The sequence below is a fragment of the Octopus bimaculoides genome, chromosome 9, assembly GCF_001194135.2.
Source record: "Octopus bimaculoides isolate UCB-OBI-ISO-001 chromosome 9, ASM119413v2, whole genome shotgun sequence".
NCBI classification, from domain to species: domain Eukaryota; kingdom Metazoa; phylum Mollusca; class Cephalopoda; order Octopoda; family Octopodidae; genus Octopus; species Octopus bimaculoides.
Window position 1 is genome coordinate 29738277 of NC_068989.1, and position 19238 is coordinate 29757514.

General features: G+C 36.1%; 1 protein-coding gene, 1 long non-coding RNA gene and 1 pseudogene across 10 annotated transcripts in view; 1 reads left to right on the forward strand and 2 right to left on the reverse strand.

Annotated features, from left to right (window-relative positions):
* LOC106873313 (partitioning defective 3 homolog) overlaps nt 1–14499 on the reverse strand; it is a 230947-nt gene extending 216448 nt beyond the window's left edge. For 3 of the 9 annotated variants that reach the window (XM_014920633.2, XM_014920632.2, XM_014920627.2), the window contains exons 1-2: nt 14288–14496; nt 12173–12599 (exon numbers count right to left, since the gene is read on the reverse strand). In XM_014920633.2, the coding sequence (XP_014776119.1) occupies nt 12173–12292 (120 nt within the window). In that variant the 5' untranslated portion in view covers nt 12293–12599; nt 14288–14496. Of the gene's footprint in view, nt 1–12172; nt 12600–12775; nt 12801–13207; nt 13719–13793; nt 14268–14287 lie in introns of those variants that run through there. The other 6 variants (XM_014920634.2, XM_014920631.2, XM_014920630.2 and 3 more) reach the window with 5 other exon arrangements.
* Nucleotides 10472–10565, reverse strand: LOC128248805 (U6 spliceosomal RNA; annotated as a pseudogene).
* Nucleotides 14500–14754: 255 nt separating the features above from the next.
* Nucleotides 14755–16043, forward strand: LOC128248712 (uncharacterized). Its single transcript, XR_008264879.1, has 2 exons — nt 14755–14845; nt 15250–16043. It is a non-coding gene; the product is annotated as an uncharacterized LOC128248712 (long non-coding RNA).
* The last annotated feature ends 3195 nt before the right edge of the window (nt 16044–19238 follow it).

The following is a 19238-nucleotide window of genomic DNA, read 5'->3' on the forward strand; positions in this document are numbered from 1 at the left end:
AAGAGAGAGAGAAAGAGAGAGAGAAAGAGAGAGAGAAAGAGAGAGAGAAAGAGAGAGAGAAAGAGAGAGAGAAAGAGAGAGAGACCATACGTAAATAACTTTGCCAGGAAATTTTCATGCCAGATAGTCATAACTTTCCATGAGATAAACATTATTCATGTCCAACATAATATAAGTAGATCTCGAGTAGATCTGGCTCAAAAGAAACTGAATAGGAAGTTGTTTACAACAGTCTCCATCACCTTTGAGATGTAAGTTAACTGATTAGCTGATGGGATAAGATATTGTTTTCCATTACAATCAAATAGTCATGTTTTCATGACAAATATTCAGAGTGACAGGGACAAACTGGAGTGTTTATTGAAGATAGGAACAAGCGGCAAATTTGTAAGTACAGTTAAAAGATAACAAAATTAGAAGGTAACCACCATGCTGGGATGAAAGATTTGGAGTTTTCAATTAGCATGCCAGACAAAATGCTAAGTGGCATTTTTTCTGTCTTTATGTTCTGAGTTCAAATTTTACCAAGGCTGAATTTGCCTTTCATACTTTCAAGGTCGATAAAATAAGTCGCAGTTGAGCACTGGGGTCAGTGTAATCAACTAGCGCCTCCCACAAAATTTCAAGCCTTGGGGATATAATGTACTATGACTGTGTTTGTCCCCCATCACTGCTTGAAAACTGGTGTTGCTGTGTTTATGTTCACATAACTTAGCAGTTTGGTAAAAGAGGCCAATAAAAAAGTACCAGGCATAAAAAAGAAAGAACTGGTGTTGATTTCCTCAAGGTGGTGCCCCAGTGTAGCAGCAGTCGGATGATTGAAAAAAATAAAAGAACCACCAAATTCCTTAGTAAAACTTAAAGTTAAAGGAGATAACTCTTGTACCTCTCAATTGCATTACCTGCCAGAAATAGCAACCCAAATACTTTTAAATCAGATCTCAATGCTGGATATTCAAGAACCAAATGGAGGGCAGATTTTCAATCCTGGGATCATCCTGATTCCAAAAAGGTATAATATGTCTATGTAGAGCAAATATAGACAGATATAGGAGTCCCAGACAGACAATTTCGCTTTTAATAATACAGATGCTATTTGAGCATTTTCAGATTTCTATTCAGTACAGCAGAAATTGCAATCATAGCAATGGTTGCAATCCATCATGAGGATTAACATATTTAACAATACCCCATGATAAACAATAATCAATATTGTTTCCTTTAAATTCCCAGATTTTTGCAGTGACAGATGTTGATTTCATTGTATCTCTCTTCCAAAATATTTGGAGGTGATATCTTCTTGGTTTAAAATTTCAAGTCATAGTACCTATGTAAATGAAAGTTAGTAGGTTCATTTGTGTTATACTGATATACAATATTTTTAATTAAGCATTTGTCAAGCAGGCACTCAATTGTTTTTCTTACACTTGCATGCAAGTTAGTTAACTTGGGAAGGGGAATCAGGCAGGATACAGAGTCAGTGGTGGTGAGTGAAATGTGTAATTTTTTAAAACTAAATTTTTTTCCTCTATTATTTAGCCCGTATATAATGCTTTTACATGATTAGTTGAAGGGGAGGGCGAAGAGCAAAAGAAAAAAGAGAAAAAAAAAGAGGGTAAGGCAAAGAGTGAGAGTGCTATGTATTAAGTCTATAAAATTGTGCATAAAGTATATAAAGTGTATATATATAAGGTGCATTAAATAACCATTGGATTCCAATTTCCTTCACTTTTCAATGATTAGCAGATGAGCAACTATCTTTTGATAGATACAACACAGATTATGCTTTCAGGTTTTTTGGATAATGTTTTCAGAAATAGCCCAATAAGTTTGCCATTGATTCCATGAAATATTCACAGGTCCCACTTGTTATTATTATAAAGTAAGCTGGCAGAATCGTTTGCATGCTGGGCACAATGCTTAGTAGCATTTTGTCCATCTTTATAGTCCGAGTTCAAATTCCAGAGATTGACTTTGCCTTTCAGAGTTGATAAAAGAACTACCAGTTGAGTACACTGGGGTTAATGTAATCAACTCCCCCCAAAACTTGCTGGCCTTGTGCCAAAATTTGATACCATGAGGCAGTGAGCTGGCAAAATCATTAACACACTGGGCAAAATGCTTAGTGGTATTTAGTCCATCATTACGTTCTGAGTTGAAATTCTGCCAAGGTTGACTTTACCTTTCATCCTTTCAGGATTGATGGAATAAGGTGCTATGGCTTTTTGTCCGACAAAACTTCGTCAAACATCTTTTCATCCACATCTTTTTGTCTGATGACTTTTTTGTCCAACGACTTTTAGTCCAATTTTAAATAAACTCTTTAGAAAACAAGGTGAAATATCTCTAATGATATATTCACAGAACTATAATGAGCCTCATTATAAGACTGTCATTATCATTCTTTTTCCTTCTCTGTTAACAGTTTTACTTTCTTTTTTTCCTTCTCTCTCTTAAGCATAGTGCTGTGTATAGAGAGTGCTGCAAATTTAGTGTATACATTTTTAATTTACTCATCCCGAAATGACAAAGTTCATCGTATCGGCCAAAAACAAAAGAAAAGTAGTTGATGAAAGTAATTACATCTACGATTTCATTCAAGCAATACAAAACTAGGAAAAGAATACTGGAGATGTAAGAAAAGAAGGCTGTGTTCAGTGTGAATTCACACAGTAATGGAAAACAATGAGCTGAAAATTATTTATTTTTCTAGTGAGCATCTTCATCCAGCTGATGTAGATTTGTTAAATGCTAGAAAAGCAGTTGCAGAATCATGAAGTGGTGGAAAATATAGCAGCAAGTTCGCGTAGCATAATAGCAGATAAGTTTACACAGCTAACAGAAAATACTTGCTCTCAACTCCCTCATTTGCCTGTACTTTCAAGGTGCAGACAAAAAAATTTCTGAATTTTCCGCTAATCCAGGGGTTAGAACTGGTTTTGAAATACCTGAAGAATATTGTAAACATGATAATGGCGAACAGTTTCTGAGATACAATTCATAGTAGTATTTGCATCAGAAAGTGCTCTTCAGGATATAACATCATATTGTCATTGGGCATGTGATGGAATGTTCAAAATCATGCCAAAACAGTAGTTTCAACTGTTTAGCATTCATGTACAAGTTAAGTTAAAGGTAGCAGTTTTCCATGGGTCTTTGCATTACTGCTAAATAAAACAAAGCAGACATATGAACTATTTTTCAAGCAATTGAACATTAGGCAACCTAATGCATATCTGCTTGATCTCATGGCAGATTTCGAAGCTGTAATTCATAAGTCATTTAATTCATCATTTCCTAATTCATCTATTGTGGCATGTTTGTTTCATTTGAGCCAATCAATATTTTGAAAAATTAGATTTAGGCCTCAAAGAAAAATACAATAAAGACTCTGAATTCTGTCTTAAAATTTGATGTTTTTCAGCATTAGCCTTCCTACCCATTGAATATGTCAAAGAGGCTTACGAAGAATTAATAGACAATGAAGAAATACCTGCTGAATCTATTGCTTACTTCGACTTGACTTACATAGGCATTGTGAGAGGACATGGTGCTAGATGAAGGAGAGAACCATTTACATTTCCGATAGTTGTATGGAATGTTAATCAGTGTATTCTTCAAGATCTTCCAAGAACAAATAATGTTGTGGAGGGGTTTTATTCTGCGATAAAGTATTCAGCAGGTAGAGCACATTTGAATATTTGGAAATTAATCAAAACTGTAAAGGAAGAGGAAGGGTTTGTTCAAAGTAAAATGATTCAAATTCTTCAAGGAGATCCATCAAGTTCATGTACACAATATCAAAGAATAACTGAATACCTCAAAAGATTGGTCAACATGAAAAATTGATTTTTTGAAGAGTGTGGCATATAATTTGCATCAATTTTAAGTAATCATAATAAACCATTAATTATATCTTATTACTTTTTTAAAATGACTTTTCTTAAAACACATTTTTCCAGTATTTTACTTGAATCCTATCAATAAAATTCTCAATGATTATTTGATTTTGATGTTCACCTTGTTTTCTAAAAAGTTTATTTAAAATTGAACAAAAAGTCATTGGACAAAAAATTCTTCGGACAAAAAGATGTCAGACCAAAAACTGTGGACGAAGTGATGTTGGACAAAGTGACATCAGGCAAAAAGTCAGGTCATGATGAAATAAGTACCAGATGAGCACTGAGGTCAATGTAATCGACTAGCCTCCTCCCGCAAAATTTCAGGCTTTGTGCCTATATTAGAACAGATTATTATTATTATTAAGCTGGTGAGCTGGCAGAATCATTAGAACACTAGGCAAAATGCTTAGCGGCATATCCATCTTTAAGTTCTGAGTTCAAATTCCGCTGAGGTCAACTTTGCCTTTCATCCTTTCGGGGTCGATAAAGTAAGTACCAGTGAAACACTGGGGTCATTGTAATCGACTAGTCCCCTCCCAACAAATTTGAGGCCTTATACCTCCAGTAGAAAGGATTATTATTATTACGTGTAACTTCTTTTGAATTCTGCATCTTTTCAATAACTTGCTGGGTGTCACCCTGAAACCTGGGGCAAAATTTGGTAATATGCACATTTAACAATCAACTGACTTCCATCTGTCATCATAAGGGCATAAACAAAACAGTAAACATCTTTGAAAGTTATTTCAATGGATAATGTCCTTCTCAAGACATGTAGTGTCAGTCAACACTATTTTCTCTGTAACTCTTGCAGGGATGGCTTTCCAGGTATCTGATCCCTTTTTTATCATTCCAAGTGCACCGGCTACCACTGGTATTGTACAGGCCTTACAATAGCTCATTTTTCCAATTTCAATTATCAGCTCCTTGTATTTACTGAGGTTTCACAATTCTTTCCAGAAGACACTATGATCAGATTTTCTTGTGTCAATTAAAGGCATGTTTTTATTTTATGGTCCTTTACAATTATATCAGCTCTTCTGGCCGTGACCATTCTGTTGGTGTTCTGTCTTTATGCCATAAGAACTGCATATTACCCAATATAAATAAATATTGCCCTACTCTTGTCACGCTTAGTTTTATACTCCTGGAGGGTATAAAAATCAACACTTTGGATCAGTGCCATTTCTGATGACACTGGCTTGAAAGCTGAGCATTGAAAAATACTGGTCTTGTGCAGGCAAAATGAAGCCCTCACTCTCTGCTCATGAAATATATTTTGAAGTTACTTTTTATTTCTTAATCACTTCTGTCCTTTTCTGTCATTATTATTATTATTGTTGTTGTTGCTGCTAATATTATCATTATTATTATTGCCTACCACTACTTTTGTTAAAGCACTGCATATCATGAATGTTCGGAAAATCAGTTTCAGTCGTAGCAGTTTTACATGAGCTACTATAGGCATGACTAGTAGAGTAAGGTCTAACAGAGTGTGTTTGGGTTATACTCATGCCTGAATCAATGCTATTATTACTAAGGAAGTGTTTATTAATTTAGATATGATCAATAGTAGTGATATTATTGGCTAAATTTGGTGCAATAGAAAAAGAGATCTTAATAGGATGCGTATTAAAGATTCTTCTATATTTACTAGAAGGAAGAAAATGACATTCTAATGGACTAAAAAATTTCTTCAATAGTTGCATTTATTGTACCAGGAGGGTTATACCACAAAACTTTATTTTTATGTAACCAATATTGGTGTTGAGTATGATTGTCATTTTTACTGTTATTTTCCTTATCATTATTATTATTATTATTATTTAGGTGACAAGCTGGTAGAATCATTAGCATACTAGACAAAATGCTTAGTGGCACTTCTGTCTTTATGTTCAGAGTACAAATTCCGCAGAGATTAACTTTTGCCTTTCATTCTTTAAGGATTGATAAAATAAGTACCAGTCAAGTACTGGGGTCAATGTAATCAATTGACTTACTCCTAACCCTAAAATTCAGGCCTTGTGCCTATAGTAGAAAAGATCATTATTATTATTATTGTTATTATTATTATTAATTTTATGATTATTATTATTAGTAGTAGTAGTAGTATTACACTATTACAATTACCATTATTATTCATATTCTTCTCTTTAATCCTCTTCCCATTATTGTTTATGGCTTGTGAGGGCTGTACAAGTCATACACAAAGATGCAGTAAGTAAAGTGAGTGTCAACAATGACTTCAATGATGAATTTAACATAAAGGTAGGAACTCATCATGGTTTAGTCCTTAGTCTTCTTTTCACCATAGTTCTACAGGACATCACATGGCTGTCCATGGGAACTATATGTTGATGAAACTATAGTAGAATTAGAGAGGAAATACCAAGCATGGAAGCTAAGTCTAGGATCAAGAGACTTCAATGTAAACTTAGAAAAGGCAAAGGTTTTAGGAAGTAGGAAAGAGAACAGAACCCTGGCATCTTCTGCTTGACATGCAGACACAGAGTAAGGATAAACTCCATATGCTACATCCAATATAAGCTACAGATACACAAAAGGTATAATGGAATCGCGGACAGAATAAAAGTAAGCTTTATATGTGACATGCACTGAAGCAGTATGTACAAGCACACTAGAAATAGATTCTTTTATGACTCACTAGAAGTAGCTGATAGCTTTCATTACCTAGGAGATGCAATTAGTATGAGAAGTGGTTGCTCTGAAAATATAGTAGCCAGGTTAACAACAGGTTGGAGTAAGTTCAGGGAGCTACAATTGTTGTGAGCAACAAAAGTGTTTTCCTTCAGAGTAAAAGGTGAAAGGTAGACTGTATGACACACGTGTTAGAATTGTGATACTTCAAGATGAGCCAACAGCAACGGCAGTATGTAGCTAAAAGTAAACAAGAGAAAACCTTCAATGGGGTCCCTCCATTGTCATCTGATGGTGACTGAGGAAGCTTGTGGTCAAATTGCCTGTAAGAGTTTTATGTACTGCTAACAGAGGTGCTGTCTGCAAGGTGAGAATTAGTACTGGGTATAGAAGATAGAGGTTCATCATGGCTCAGTTCTTTATCCCTTCCTATTCATCATAGTTCTCCAGGCTATAACAGAAGTTAAGACTAGATGATCATGGGAACTCCTACAAGCTTATGTTCATATAGCTGCATCAGTAGAATTAAAAGAGAAATTCCTTGTGTGAATTGGAGTCAAAAGGCTTCAAAGTTAACTTGGCAAAGATTAAAAGTTTAGTAAGTAGGAAAATAATAGAGAGGACTACTTCCAAGAAGGAAATGGAATTGTTTGATATACAGAAAAGGAGTACATAGAAATTCCATGCAGTGTACCCAGTGCAGACTATAGACACGCAAGAGGTGCAGAGCTGAAGACCTGCCCATCACAGTGAAGCTGAGGTTCTGGAAACATAATGTGTATGTAAACAACTGGGCCCCTTGCCCAATTTTTCCCTGTTAAGTTTTCCCAACCCCTTCATTTCCTTATCACTCTTCTGCTGCAGAACTACACATTTCATCTCTTTCTGTGTTACCAGTTATCTTACCCTCTTCATGAATCACTTTCTTTTGATGCCCATTCCTCATTCTTAACATTATATTTTCTATTGGTCACCCTGCCTGTACTCCTGGTTATCTTTCTCCATCTTCTGAATCACTTTCTATTGACACTTATACCACATTCTTACACTATCTCATATCTACCATCAACCACTTCCACCATTATTCACCATTCAGTACATTCACCCTTATGTACCTCCGACCATTTCTATCCCTATCACTGTGTCTCTCTCACTCTTGCAATTTTTACTCACCCACCAGCACCTGTGATCTCCTTATCTCTCACCCTTCCCCCCATCTACTGTATTGGTATTATTCTGCTCCTTTCTACCTTTTCCATACTACTTCTATTGATATCCATCCCTCATTCTTATCACCTTCCCATCAACTCATATTTCCCATCAACTCATATTCCCCATCAACAACCTCTCCCTTCCAACTTTATTCTCCATTCACTACATTCACCCTTACCCAATTTATAACCATCTCTATCCCTTTGCACACACACATACACATTCTTTCAACCTTCATCCAGCTATTCTTGATCTTCTGTCCTCACATTCTCTTCTATTCACGTTCATGTACCTTAAAGGTACACCATCATCTTGCTTTCCAGTACTACCCTAATTACTCTCACCTACCCTGCAGCAAGAAACCTGTTACTGTCCTTCTGTCATACTTTAGCTTCTCAATACAGAGCATAAAACCACTTCCCTCTCTACTATATCTCACTCAACCAAGAAGGCTCTTCCATAGCAACTTCACAAGTTCTGATGCCATGAAAGCATCTGTGTAAAATGGCTGGTGTTAAGAAGGGCATTCAACTGTAGAAACCATGCCAGAGTAGACATTGCAGCATAAAGCAGTCCTCTCATTGAATACATGCCATCCAGTATATGCCTGCTTGGAAGATAGACATTAAATGATGACACATTGATCACCTCCCTGAGTCACCAAATAATCTCTCAGTCTCTACCATCTTACACTATTCACTATACCCGTCTTTCCACACATCATTTCTTCTCACATTCTTCTTCTATTTACTGTATCATAATTATGATTCTGCTGCTTTTCAACTCACCCTTTCTTTCTATACTATCAGCCATCTACTCTCCCAACTTAAGTATCACTAGTTAACCTCTATCCAGCATTCCTTACATCCACTCCTCAACCTCAATGTCCCCTACTCTTTCCAACTGTCTCCATCTATCATCCCTCAGCACTTGTTTATTATATTCACTCTCACCCATTCCCCATCTCCACCCCCCCCACCCCCAATACTTTGCAACCTCTACCCACCCACACTCCTGTTCTCCTATCTACTTCTTATCACCTGTCTTTTATCTCTTTCCAGCTTCGCCTTGGCCATTCCCACATTTTCTGCTATAATGTGAGTAGCCCTGTAGCTCCTCTACAGCAACAAACCTGTTCAACTCAGTCCCCTTCTGTCACACTTTAACCTTCATAACCTAATATAAAGCTGCCTCCCTCTCTACTGTAGCCCTATTCAGTCAAAGTCTTGCAAAATTACTAAAGTCATGCAAGCTGCATGGCAACCTCACTAGTGCTGGCACATAGTACATGGGAGTATGATGCAGGCCTCTGACCTGTTGGATCCTATCAAACTGCCCAACCTATGCCAGCATAGAACATGGATGTTAAATGATTGAATGATAATGAATTGATACAGTCAATTATATCAACAATGTCTGATCAAATCTGAAAGGATGGAATTCAAAGTATCTTGACAAAATTTCAATTCAGGAATGCAAGGAAGATAAACAAGATGCAATAAAGAAGCTATTTTGTTCCTGTTGTTCATAACCTATTGCACACCAAGATTTTTGCAAGATATCTAAAGTGCAAACTGCATTGGGCTACTGAACATAAGATAAGGGGTCACTATTTGTCAAGAATTTTAAAATAACTAAATGTTCAGTACATTTGATTCTATTAAATGTTTATAATATCTATAGCTGTGATTAAATTGAAACTTAGAAGGAGCTTAATAAGATTACTAAAGTAGAATATTAACATGTAACACAAAAATACAAATGATAGTCATGTGTAGAAGCTCCCTGTAATCATCTGAGTCCTAAGAACATACAAAGAATTTGTTTTCATGCAAAGCTGGATGGCATATCAGAGCCCATCCCTTTCCAAACAATGAAGAAATCTGAATTCAACAATGTTAATGAATATTTGTCAGTTAGATAGTTTTGATTTGTACCTATTGGTAGTATTTACTTGTAACTAGGCAGGCTGGGATGTTTGAGATGTGTCCTAGTCTAAGACACAGTCCAATGATGGCAATTAAATCCAAATTATAGCTCCTTAGGCTGGCAGTTTGACAACCTATCAACTCAACCATTTCTCTAGAATTTGACTCTTGCTAAACTTTTACTTAAAGAAGTCAAACATTAAATAGGTGCAGACAAAGTTATGAGGTTAGAAAGTTCACCTCACAGCCATGCAGTTTGGGAATTTGTTCCACTTGGGAGAGTGCCTTTTATTATAGTCCTGGATAAATCAATGCCTCAGAAGTGAATTTCATGTGTGTATTAGAGTGTGCATGTCTGTTTGAGGTGAATCTGATATTCCAGTTTTGTTTATCATTCTTAGAGCAAAGTGGTGATATGATGTTTACAATCCTCATTGACATTATGATTGGTTGCTCTGTGCTTTCAAAGACATTTGGAACAAAAAAAATTCTTTACTTGAAAAACAGGGAAAGGTTGGTGATGAAGAGCATCCAGTTGTCCAATGCCATCTGAAGTAAATCCTCATACAAACCCATGGAAAAATGAACAAATGAGATTAAAGAGATTGGTTTTCTCAGAGGTGTCACCGACATTATCATCTAATCACTATCATCATCACTTAATGTCCATTTTTCATGCTGGCATGGGTTAGACAGTTTGACAGGATCTAACAAGCTGCAGGGCTGCATTGAGCTCCAGTGTCAGCTTTGGCATGGTTTCAAATGCCAATGACAAATAAGGAATGTTTCACAAATGTGCATGTCATCTTTGTACAGGGGCCAGGATAATCTGTGTATTAATCCAATTTTAGTATATGTGGATTACAATGTGAAGAAATTTACTTTTAATATATTTTGTATTATAGTAAAGCATTAAACTCCAAGAAAACTGGTGATGTTCTGCATCATTAAAAAATATACGAATAATTCAAACAATAGAACAAGAATTATATACTTTATAGTTAATATTTTCCTTTAAAATAATGTTAATGAAATTTCTAACAGTGTGTTTTTGTTTTTTTATATGTTTTACTGAAAAATCTAACAAAATTAATATTGAATATTGAATCAAGTATTGGTATGATTGATTAAATATATATTGAAATATTATATCCGGACCCCAAAGAGTTTCCAGAATGAAATTGTAAAACAATGAGACAAGACAAAGAAAAACTTTTCTGTATGAATCCCATAGAAAAATGGATGCTAACTTGAAAATAAATATAAATTCATTTGAACTCTGTATTTCTTGCTTGAGATACCTCGATTCAATCAAAGATGAGTATATAATTTCTTGATATTTCTCAAAAGAAATCTTTAAAAAATCTTAAAGGTAAATAATATTGGTAATCATTACATTTTAAAATCACATTGACTGACAATTAAATAATTGTACATGTAATTTTAATCAGGAATTAATAAACTCCTTAAAATGTAACGGGGTTACAAAACCTTAAAAATCTTTTTTCAAATCCAAACTAATACTGAATGAAGAAGATTCTAAGACAACTTCTCAAATATTACTGCTGGTATTGTTGTCACAATAACTTACCCTACTTATTCCATTAGAGTAGTTGGAAACAGGAAGAAAACATTTTCTAACAGCTATGAAAAATTCACTTTCATAAGAAAGTAATTCCTTTAAAATGTTATATATTCAATGTATTGTTATCTGCTTTATGTACTTATGTTTACTCCCTTATATTTTAATTGATTTGATGCCTTTTCAAATATTAATGAATAAGGCCATTCCTTAACTGAATAGCACTTTTGGAACTATGACAATGAGACATTGATATACATATTACTTCAGATGATTTACATCAGGAGTTCTCAACCATTTTTATCTATGTACCCCTTTGATCACTATTTTATTTTGGTGGACCCTATAGCCATTTGCTCTTTAAAAACTAGTTTTATAGATACTTCTTCCAAAATTCCTATTTCGTTTTCAATACATTGACATGTGTAGGTTGAACTATGTAAAACATTAGAGAAAGAAACCTGACTGTTTCTTGCAATACATACCAATACATTCTAGGCAAAATTTTTTCAGGGGCTCCTTAAAATACTATCGTGGATCCTCCAATTTACTATTTTGTTGTGTCGACCCCGGTTGAGAACCACTGATTTACATAATAATTGATATGACATAATTAAATCAATCTTCGAAACTTCAAATAATAATGTATACTAAATTTGATTAAAATATGTCTACAAGAATATTAACAACTACGTAGTGACTTTAAAATGTTATAATCTTTTAAATTTGATCAAATGATTTAGCAAAAAGTAATATACATATTTAATCATACAGAGACACAAATTAAACAAATATTGCCATATCTGAATCAATTTGACATGGAAAAGCAGTCTCCAAAGGTTGAATAATTTTTTAAAATAGAAAGAAAAAGACTAATTTCTTTATCTTACCTTTCCAGTGGCTTTTTTGTATCTAATCACAGCTTTTTCAATAAGTTCTTTCACTGGTAAATAGCCATCCCCACATGGGACTATCACTTTGACATTGTCAAAACACACGGTGACTTTCATCTGGTCATATTAAACAGCTGCTGCACTTATTTCAGCTCTTTGAAAAATCTTACAAGATTGTTAAAAATATCCAATTTGAAATCCAACTCAAAGAAAACATCCCGAGGATCTTTGCGTTAACTTCCTCATAGTATTCAGATGTTTTATCAAGTTCCTGATAGATTATACCTTCTTCATTACACAGCTGACAACAGCAGAATCCCCAACAAAGTTACGAGTGATGTTCAAAGGTGCGAAAGAAATAGTTGGGTCGTCTCTTTTAACAAGCAACACCAAGTTTGGTCAATGACAACTCTTAACACAGAACCTAAGAGGAATAAACAAAAGAATATTGTTAAAAGTAACTCTAACAAAGCTTCAACAATAGAACAGAAATAAAATGAATAGTTAATTTAGAATTTTGTACCAATTTATTTTAATTCTGAAATGCGTATTGAAATGTTTCAAAGGTTTTATTAAAAGAATGAAGAAAATGCTAAATACTTTTGTTAAACATCTTCAGTAACTAAAGTCATAACAAAAATCAAAAATTCAACTATGATACATTTATCACAATCGCAAGATACAATCGTGACTGGTCAACATTTTGAAAAATGTCAATTATGAAACAACTTTAACAACTTTATTGAAATGCTTATTACAGGAAGAGAATCGTTTCTTTTTTTGTTTTGTTTTTTTCAGGGCCCTTATAATCCATTGGTTCAAACATAAAATCGAAATTATGTCGAAAAGAAATAAAGATATTTTTCCCCTTCGAGACATATAAAAAGTATGAGTTTAGAATTGCCGATATATCTTGGGCTGGGGGTGAAGTTTAATGTTCATGTCTTTCCCTAGAGTATTAGAAATATGCATATGAAATTATTTCAGCGGAAGTTGAAACCCGATCTTGAATTCAGATCGTCATGAACTTACCTTAGACACATAGAATCACTAAGTAGAACACTATATTTTAATGACTAGTAGGGACACAGTATTTCGTTATGCAACCATAATAACTATATTTTAAGCGATAAGTAAAAATGTCATAAGAATCCGTGTTAAGTAAAATCTGAGCTGGCGTAGATTATTCACTCCCTCCCAGGCTGATCATTCAAAAGAGAGAGATTTCTGATAACTATAATAATAATATTGAGTCAATTTGTAAATGTTTAGATTCTTTTGCAAGAATGTCATTATAATATCAGTGAGAAAAATAGTAAAAATAAAGAAATAGGAATACATTTGCATTGTAAAAGTACGACAGAAATATGGAAGTTATAGCGAATTGCATCGATAGTTAGAGGAAACTGAAGTGAAATAAAGAAGAAAAGTAAATAACATTTATGAATTTCAGAATATCTATATACATGTGTGTCTATGTTACGTAGGCGAAAGAGATAAGGAGAGCTAAAATCTTTTTTTTTTTTTTTTTATAAAATACGGGTACAGAAAGAGGGCGGGTATGAAAGAAAGCAGCTTAGACTATGCCTACAGCACAATCATAACAAAGTTTACCCACTTTTCTCTTTCGACTGTTATCTCGGTGCTAGCTAGATACACGTTAGTGGACTTAATATTCTTCAGAAAAAAAAGAGGAGTATTTGGGGCGGGGTGTCTATTTTGGTCGTTTTTAACTTGGTTGATGTCGGTTACGATGGAAGTCTCTCACTACTAAATTTGTTTTGCATAGCTGAGAGAGTACTCACAAGAGTGAAATGAAACAAAGTAGAGTCGCTTATTGTGAGAAATAAATTAACGAAGAGTAGAGCAGCTCAACTTTCCAAGACATTGACTAAACAACAATAACAAGGAGATATTTTACTGTTTGTTTTGTTTCGTTTTGTCCAGTTTAAGATACAACCTTCATATTGTAAACTAAGCTTGAAACGTAACAATTGTATAGAATTTCGTAATTTACCGAGTTTTTCTATCTTTCCTCAAAAAATGTTATGGATAAGTGTGTGTGTGCATGTATGTTTCGTGAGTTGAGAAACAAAAAAGTTTGTCAATTACCCTGTTAAAAACCCATACAGTTCAGCCTTAAATTAAACTTTGTCTCCGTGCTTATTAATCGTAAAGTAAGAATAATATAACCGATGAATGTAAGCCATTCAAATATTTCTTCTTGGATTTAGTCGTCGCCGTGAATTGAAACATCACGCAGCCGAGTATAGAGACTGAGTGACAGTAACAATGATCATAAAGTTTAACCGTGTTAACCCACAAGCTGGCCTCGTTTGCGTCGCTGTAGAAAACGAAGAACGCACTGGAGTAGCAGCAGGGAGGAGGAATGACCGAGTAAGCGACGAAGAAAGGGGAGCAGATAATTAAAATAAATATATGAAGGATAGGAGCTACTATTATGTGTTAAGTATATGTCGATGGGACAGGTGTATCTAAGAAACAGAAAACAGATGTGTGAGGGTGCTGTTCTGCACTGGTAAAGTAAATAAGAGAAGACGAATGGTCTAATCCTGACACTACTACTCAAGTCACTGTTAAAACATTACAGACAATCGGAATGACACAGATCAAGTTGTGTAATTTACACTTCCACATCTATAACTACTAGTAATACCTGCTATACCACTTGTAATACTACCTATATTAACAACTAGTTTCATGACGAGCCAACGACAGACATTCTACTTGATTGTTCACCCTACTAAAAGTTGGAGTCAACTCTTGCTCAGATCACAAGTTACTTAAAAAGGACACGTTGAAAATTGGAAATAGAATGGATGACCACGACTGGAATGCCTGTTTGATTGAGACAGACGTCGGGCTAAGCAGCGACAATAACAACTGAAATACTATTATCACGACAACATTGTTTTTATAGCTCGTTTATTTATGTATTTCCTCCCTTTAGTCTTGAAAACTTTTAAAATCGAAATCATTTACTTTTTGTTAATGAAATTTCTACTTGCTTCTCGGGTTTCACTAAATAGTTTTATTATTTTTATATTTTACAGATTCGAAAACATTAAGCCGTTGTCAACAAAGTATAGTTGATATTCATTGAGAACAAAAGCTGTTGTTCTGTACAGCGGACAAAAACCTGTTGAAAGACTGAAGAAACTGATATGCTAGTCGTGTCAAAAAAAGTTAATTTCAAATTTAAAATGATGTTTCAGTGTGTCCGCATGTTTAAATTTTGTACAGAGAAATATGCTTCAAATATTTGAAAACAAATTTTCTGTTTGGTTCTCTATAAATAGATGCTTTTAATATATTATTTCTTATAATTAAGCACGGAACTGTGATTTATGATCGTAGGGTTGTATGTATATATATTTTTTCTCTTTATAGTTGAATTTTGACTACCCCCACCTACTCTCAAATTAGGTTGTGAAGGAAAGTATCTAGTTGCGTTCATTATCTTTAAATCTTAAGGTCTTGTAGCAGGGCCATAAGGGCTAAAAGGAACAGGGCAGAGTTATGTTCCCTCATTCTATCGCTTGTAGGTGACGCTGCGATGGCACTTCCGCTAGGGAGGAATAAAAAACCCTAGAGGGATAACGAATCATCCTCATTTTCCTCCCAATCACGCCCGTGGGCAGTTTGACCTGTCAACTGGTACAGCCAGCGAGGCTGCTAGCTTGCTTCGCCTTTGACCATTTATGCTTCCGCATTATGTAGCAGGCGCATTTCTTACTCTCTTCTGTTTCAGCGTCAATCACATAAGATGTAATCATGTTTGTACAACTTTTATCTATTCACGTCCATCTTCATATGAACACTGTTATAAAAACTTGCTTAACTTTGACTCTATGTTATTTGTCTCTTCGCTAAAATGACGACCCCCCCCCCCCCGACAAGAATATTCATATGGAATATTCTCTCAACTAAAAAAATTGTGTAGAGTCGACATGTATCTGATTCTGCTTCCTCACTAGTTCTACGGCGGCCTACAGGAAATGGCATCTTAGCGCTGACCATCATCCAACATTTTCTTCCCCGGGTGCAACATGCAGCAATCTTCTTTTCTCATTCTTAGCAGTGATGCCCATCTCTGCTTTGCTCAAGTGGAAGCTTATATTCGCAGCGAGCTATATTCAGTCAAGCCTACAGCGCCATTTCTGTTGCCTTAACCACTCAATGCAAGGATGTAATAACTGACACACCACATGATGCGACTTATGCATCCATAAAGTGCAAAGTTCTTTACAGGACATCTCTATCGGCTAAGCACTGTTTCCAGAGCCTGGTACACGATGAACATTTGAGTGACAGAAAGCCCACGGAATTGCTTTGTTACATTCGTGACCTCACACACGAGTCCCCTGAAGACAGCTCTCTTCTAAAACAGCTATTCTTCTCGCACCTACCCTCACATGTTCAGGCAATTTAGGAGCCCATGATTGAAGGAAGTTCGGTCGAACAAATCACAAATTCAGCCGATAAAATCATGGAATTTTCCAGAAATCTGCCTGTAGCAGACAGTCGTTGCTGCAGCTACTTCATCGACAGCTACAGCTCCTGCTGACAGCAGCTCTACCCAGTCAGCAACTTCAGAAGTTATTTTAAACCTGACAAAGCTTCCAGCATCGCAGTCATTTCAACCAGTCATGGCTGGTGTTCTTTGTCACCCGCCTCACCACATGGTTCTTGTAGGTACCATGACTGTTTTGGCGTGAAGGCGAAGAAACGCCTTCAACCATGTTCTTGTGAATACCAGGAAAACTAACCAAGGAGACCCTGAGCACATCAGCGGCTCCTACTACCTCTAATCATGCATTTTTTTGTGCTAGACCGCAACTTGCACAAGAATTTTATGGTCAACACCAGCACTTCATGTAGCATCTGGCCAGTAAAGTTTGTGACGAATAAGCCTGTTCTCTCTCGGATTTCTCTGCAAGCTGTCGACCATTCTCCTATCAACACATTTGGGCAGATATCTCTCTCCTTGGATTTGGCACACTGGAGGGACTTAAATGGATTTTTGTAATTGCAGACCTATCCTATCCTATTCTCAGGGCAGATTTCCTCCACCACTTCTTCCTGTTGGTGGATGTTCGCCACAGCATTTGTTGGATAGCTCAATGCAGTTATCGACTCCTGGTTGTCCCGTGTCTGCCCCTGTTGTAAGTGCAGTATCCAGTGATACATACCATTCTCTTCTCAACTCTTTCCTGGAGCTTACTGATTTAACCTTCAACATCACTGATCTTGTACATTCAACAAAGCATTTTATCAACATCAATCGTCCACCAGTGTTTGCTCATCCTTGCCATCTTCGTCCTGATAAACTCAAGGCTGCAAAAGTGGAATTCGATCACATGTTCCAACTGGGGCTTATTCATCCTACTACTAGCCCCTGGTCTTCCCCTCTCTTTTTAGTCACCAAAGGAAATACTAATTTCCAACCAGTTGGTGATTATCGAAGATAAAATGCTATTACAACCCCGAACAGATACCCTATTCCACCCCTGTAGGACTTTTCTTCTACCTTGCACAGTAGCACTTTTTTCTAAGGTTGATCTTGTCCAGGCGTATCACTAGATTCCTTTAAATCCAGACGATATACCAATGACTGCCGTTACTTCTCCTTTTGGTACATTTGAATTCCCTTCATTACCTTTTTAGTTGCGGAACACAGCAAGTACCTTTCTTTATAGACGAGGTCATTCACAGTCTCTTCGTCTCTGCCTACATTGATGACTTACTCATCACCATTTCTATAAAGGAAGAGCATGTTCACCACCTAATGCTCCTTCTTCAGCGTTTAAATGATTATTGAGTTAAAATCAACCCAGCGAAGTGTGTTTGGTTCTGCATCACAGAATTTTTAGGCCACAACATTGATCATGATGGAATTTGTCTTCTCCCAGAGAAGGTACAGGCAATTCAGAAGCTCCCTCCTCCATTTTCTTTTAAGCAGCTTCATCGTTTCCTCAGTTTGCTCGATTTTTATCACTGATTCATCCCAAATTGTGCAGAAAAATTGAGTTCACTTGCAGCATTACTGAAGGATTGTAAGAAAAAGTACGAAGTTATTCCCTTTCACCATCACATGCTGATTTTCAGATTGTCAAACAGGTCCTGGCTAAAGTTTCAATGTTAGTACCCTGCCTAATTTGATGAAAAGCTTATGGTAGATGCATCGGATGTGACTGTGAGTACAGTATTACAGCAAGCTCACCAAGAAATTCTGCAACCACTGGGATTTCATTCCTGCCAGCTCAAGCACACAGAGATGCGCTATAGCATGTTTGGAAGAGAATTACTAGCTATTTATTTTGCAGTGAAGCATTTTTGTCATTTCCTGGGAGGAAGAGAGTTTATGATATTCACAGACCATGAACCCCTTACCTTTGCTCTGTTTACCAAGTCAGACAAGTATTTGCCAAGAGAGATCCGACATCTTGATTATACATCACAGTTTTCTTGCAACATTCAGCATATCTCCGGTTCTCCCAATATAATTGCTGATGCCCTATCATCTTTAGATGTTGCATCTGAAGAATTCGCAATATGCCAATTCAAGTATTTGCCATTACCAGCTTCAAACAGAGAGACATTATGCGATACTTCTACTGGCTCATCCCGTCCACTTGTACCAGAGTCTCATCATTGCACTGTCTTCAACACCCTGCATATCTTATCACATCCTGGTGTAACAGCTTCTGTGAAGCTCATTTCTGCTCGTTTTTCTTAGCCAAATATGAGACACCAAATTACTGAATGAGCACACGCATGACTTCAGTGTCAACTTTCTAAGATTCACCACCATGTTTGTTCACTATGGTGTGTGCGTACGAGTAGATGTAATCGCCTTACCTCGGTTTTCCTTTCCTCGACCGCGAGTCCGTCTTGCGGTATCCGATCCTTGAAGCTTGCCCCGACCCAAAGTACACCAGGAATAGCAGCTGCTTCTCCCAAACCTAGACCATCGCTTAACACGTCTTGTCCTGACCGCAGCCCCGTTCGAAAAAGGCACGAATGCCGATCGAGGCTCCCT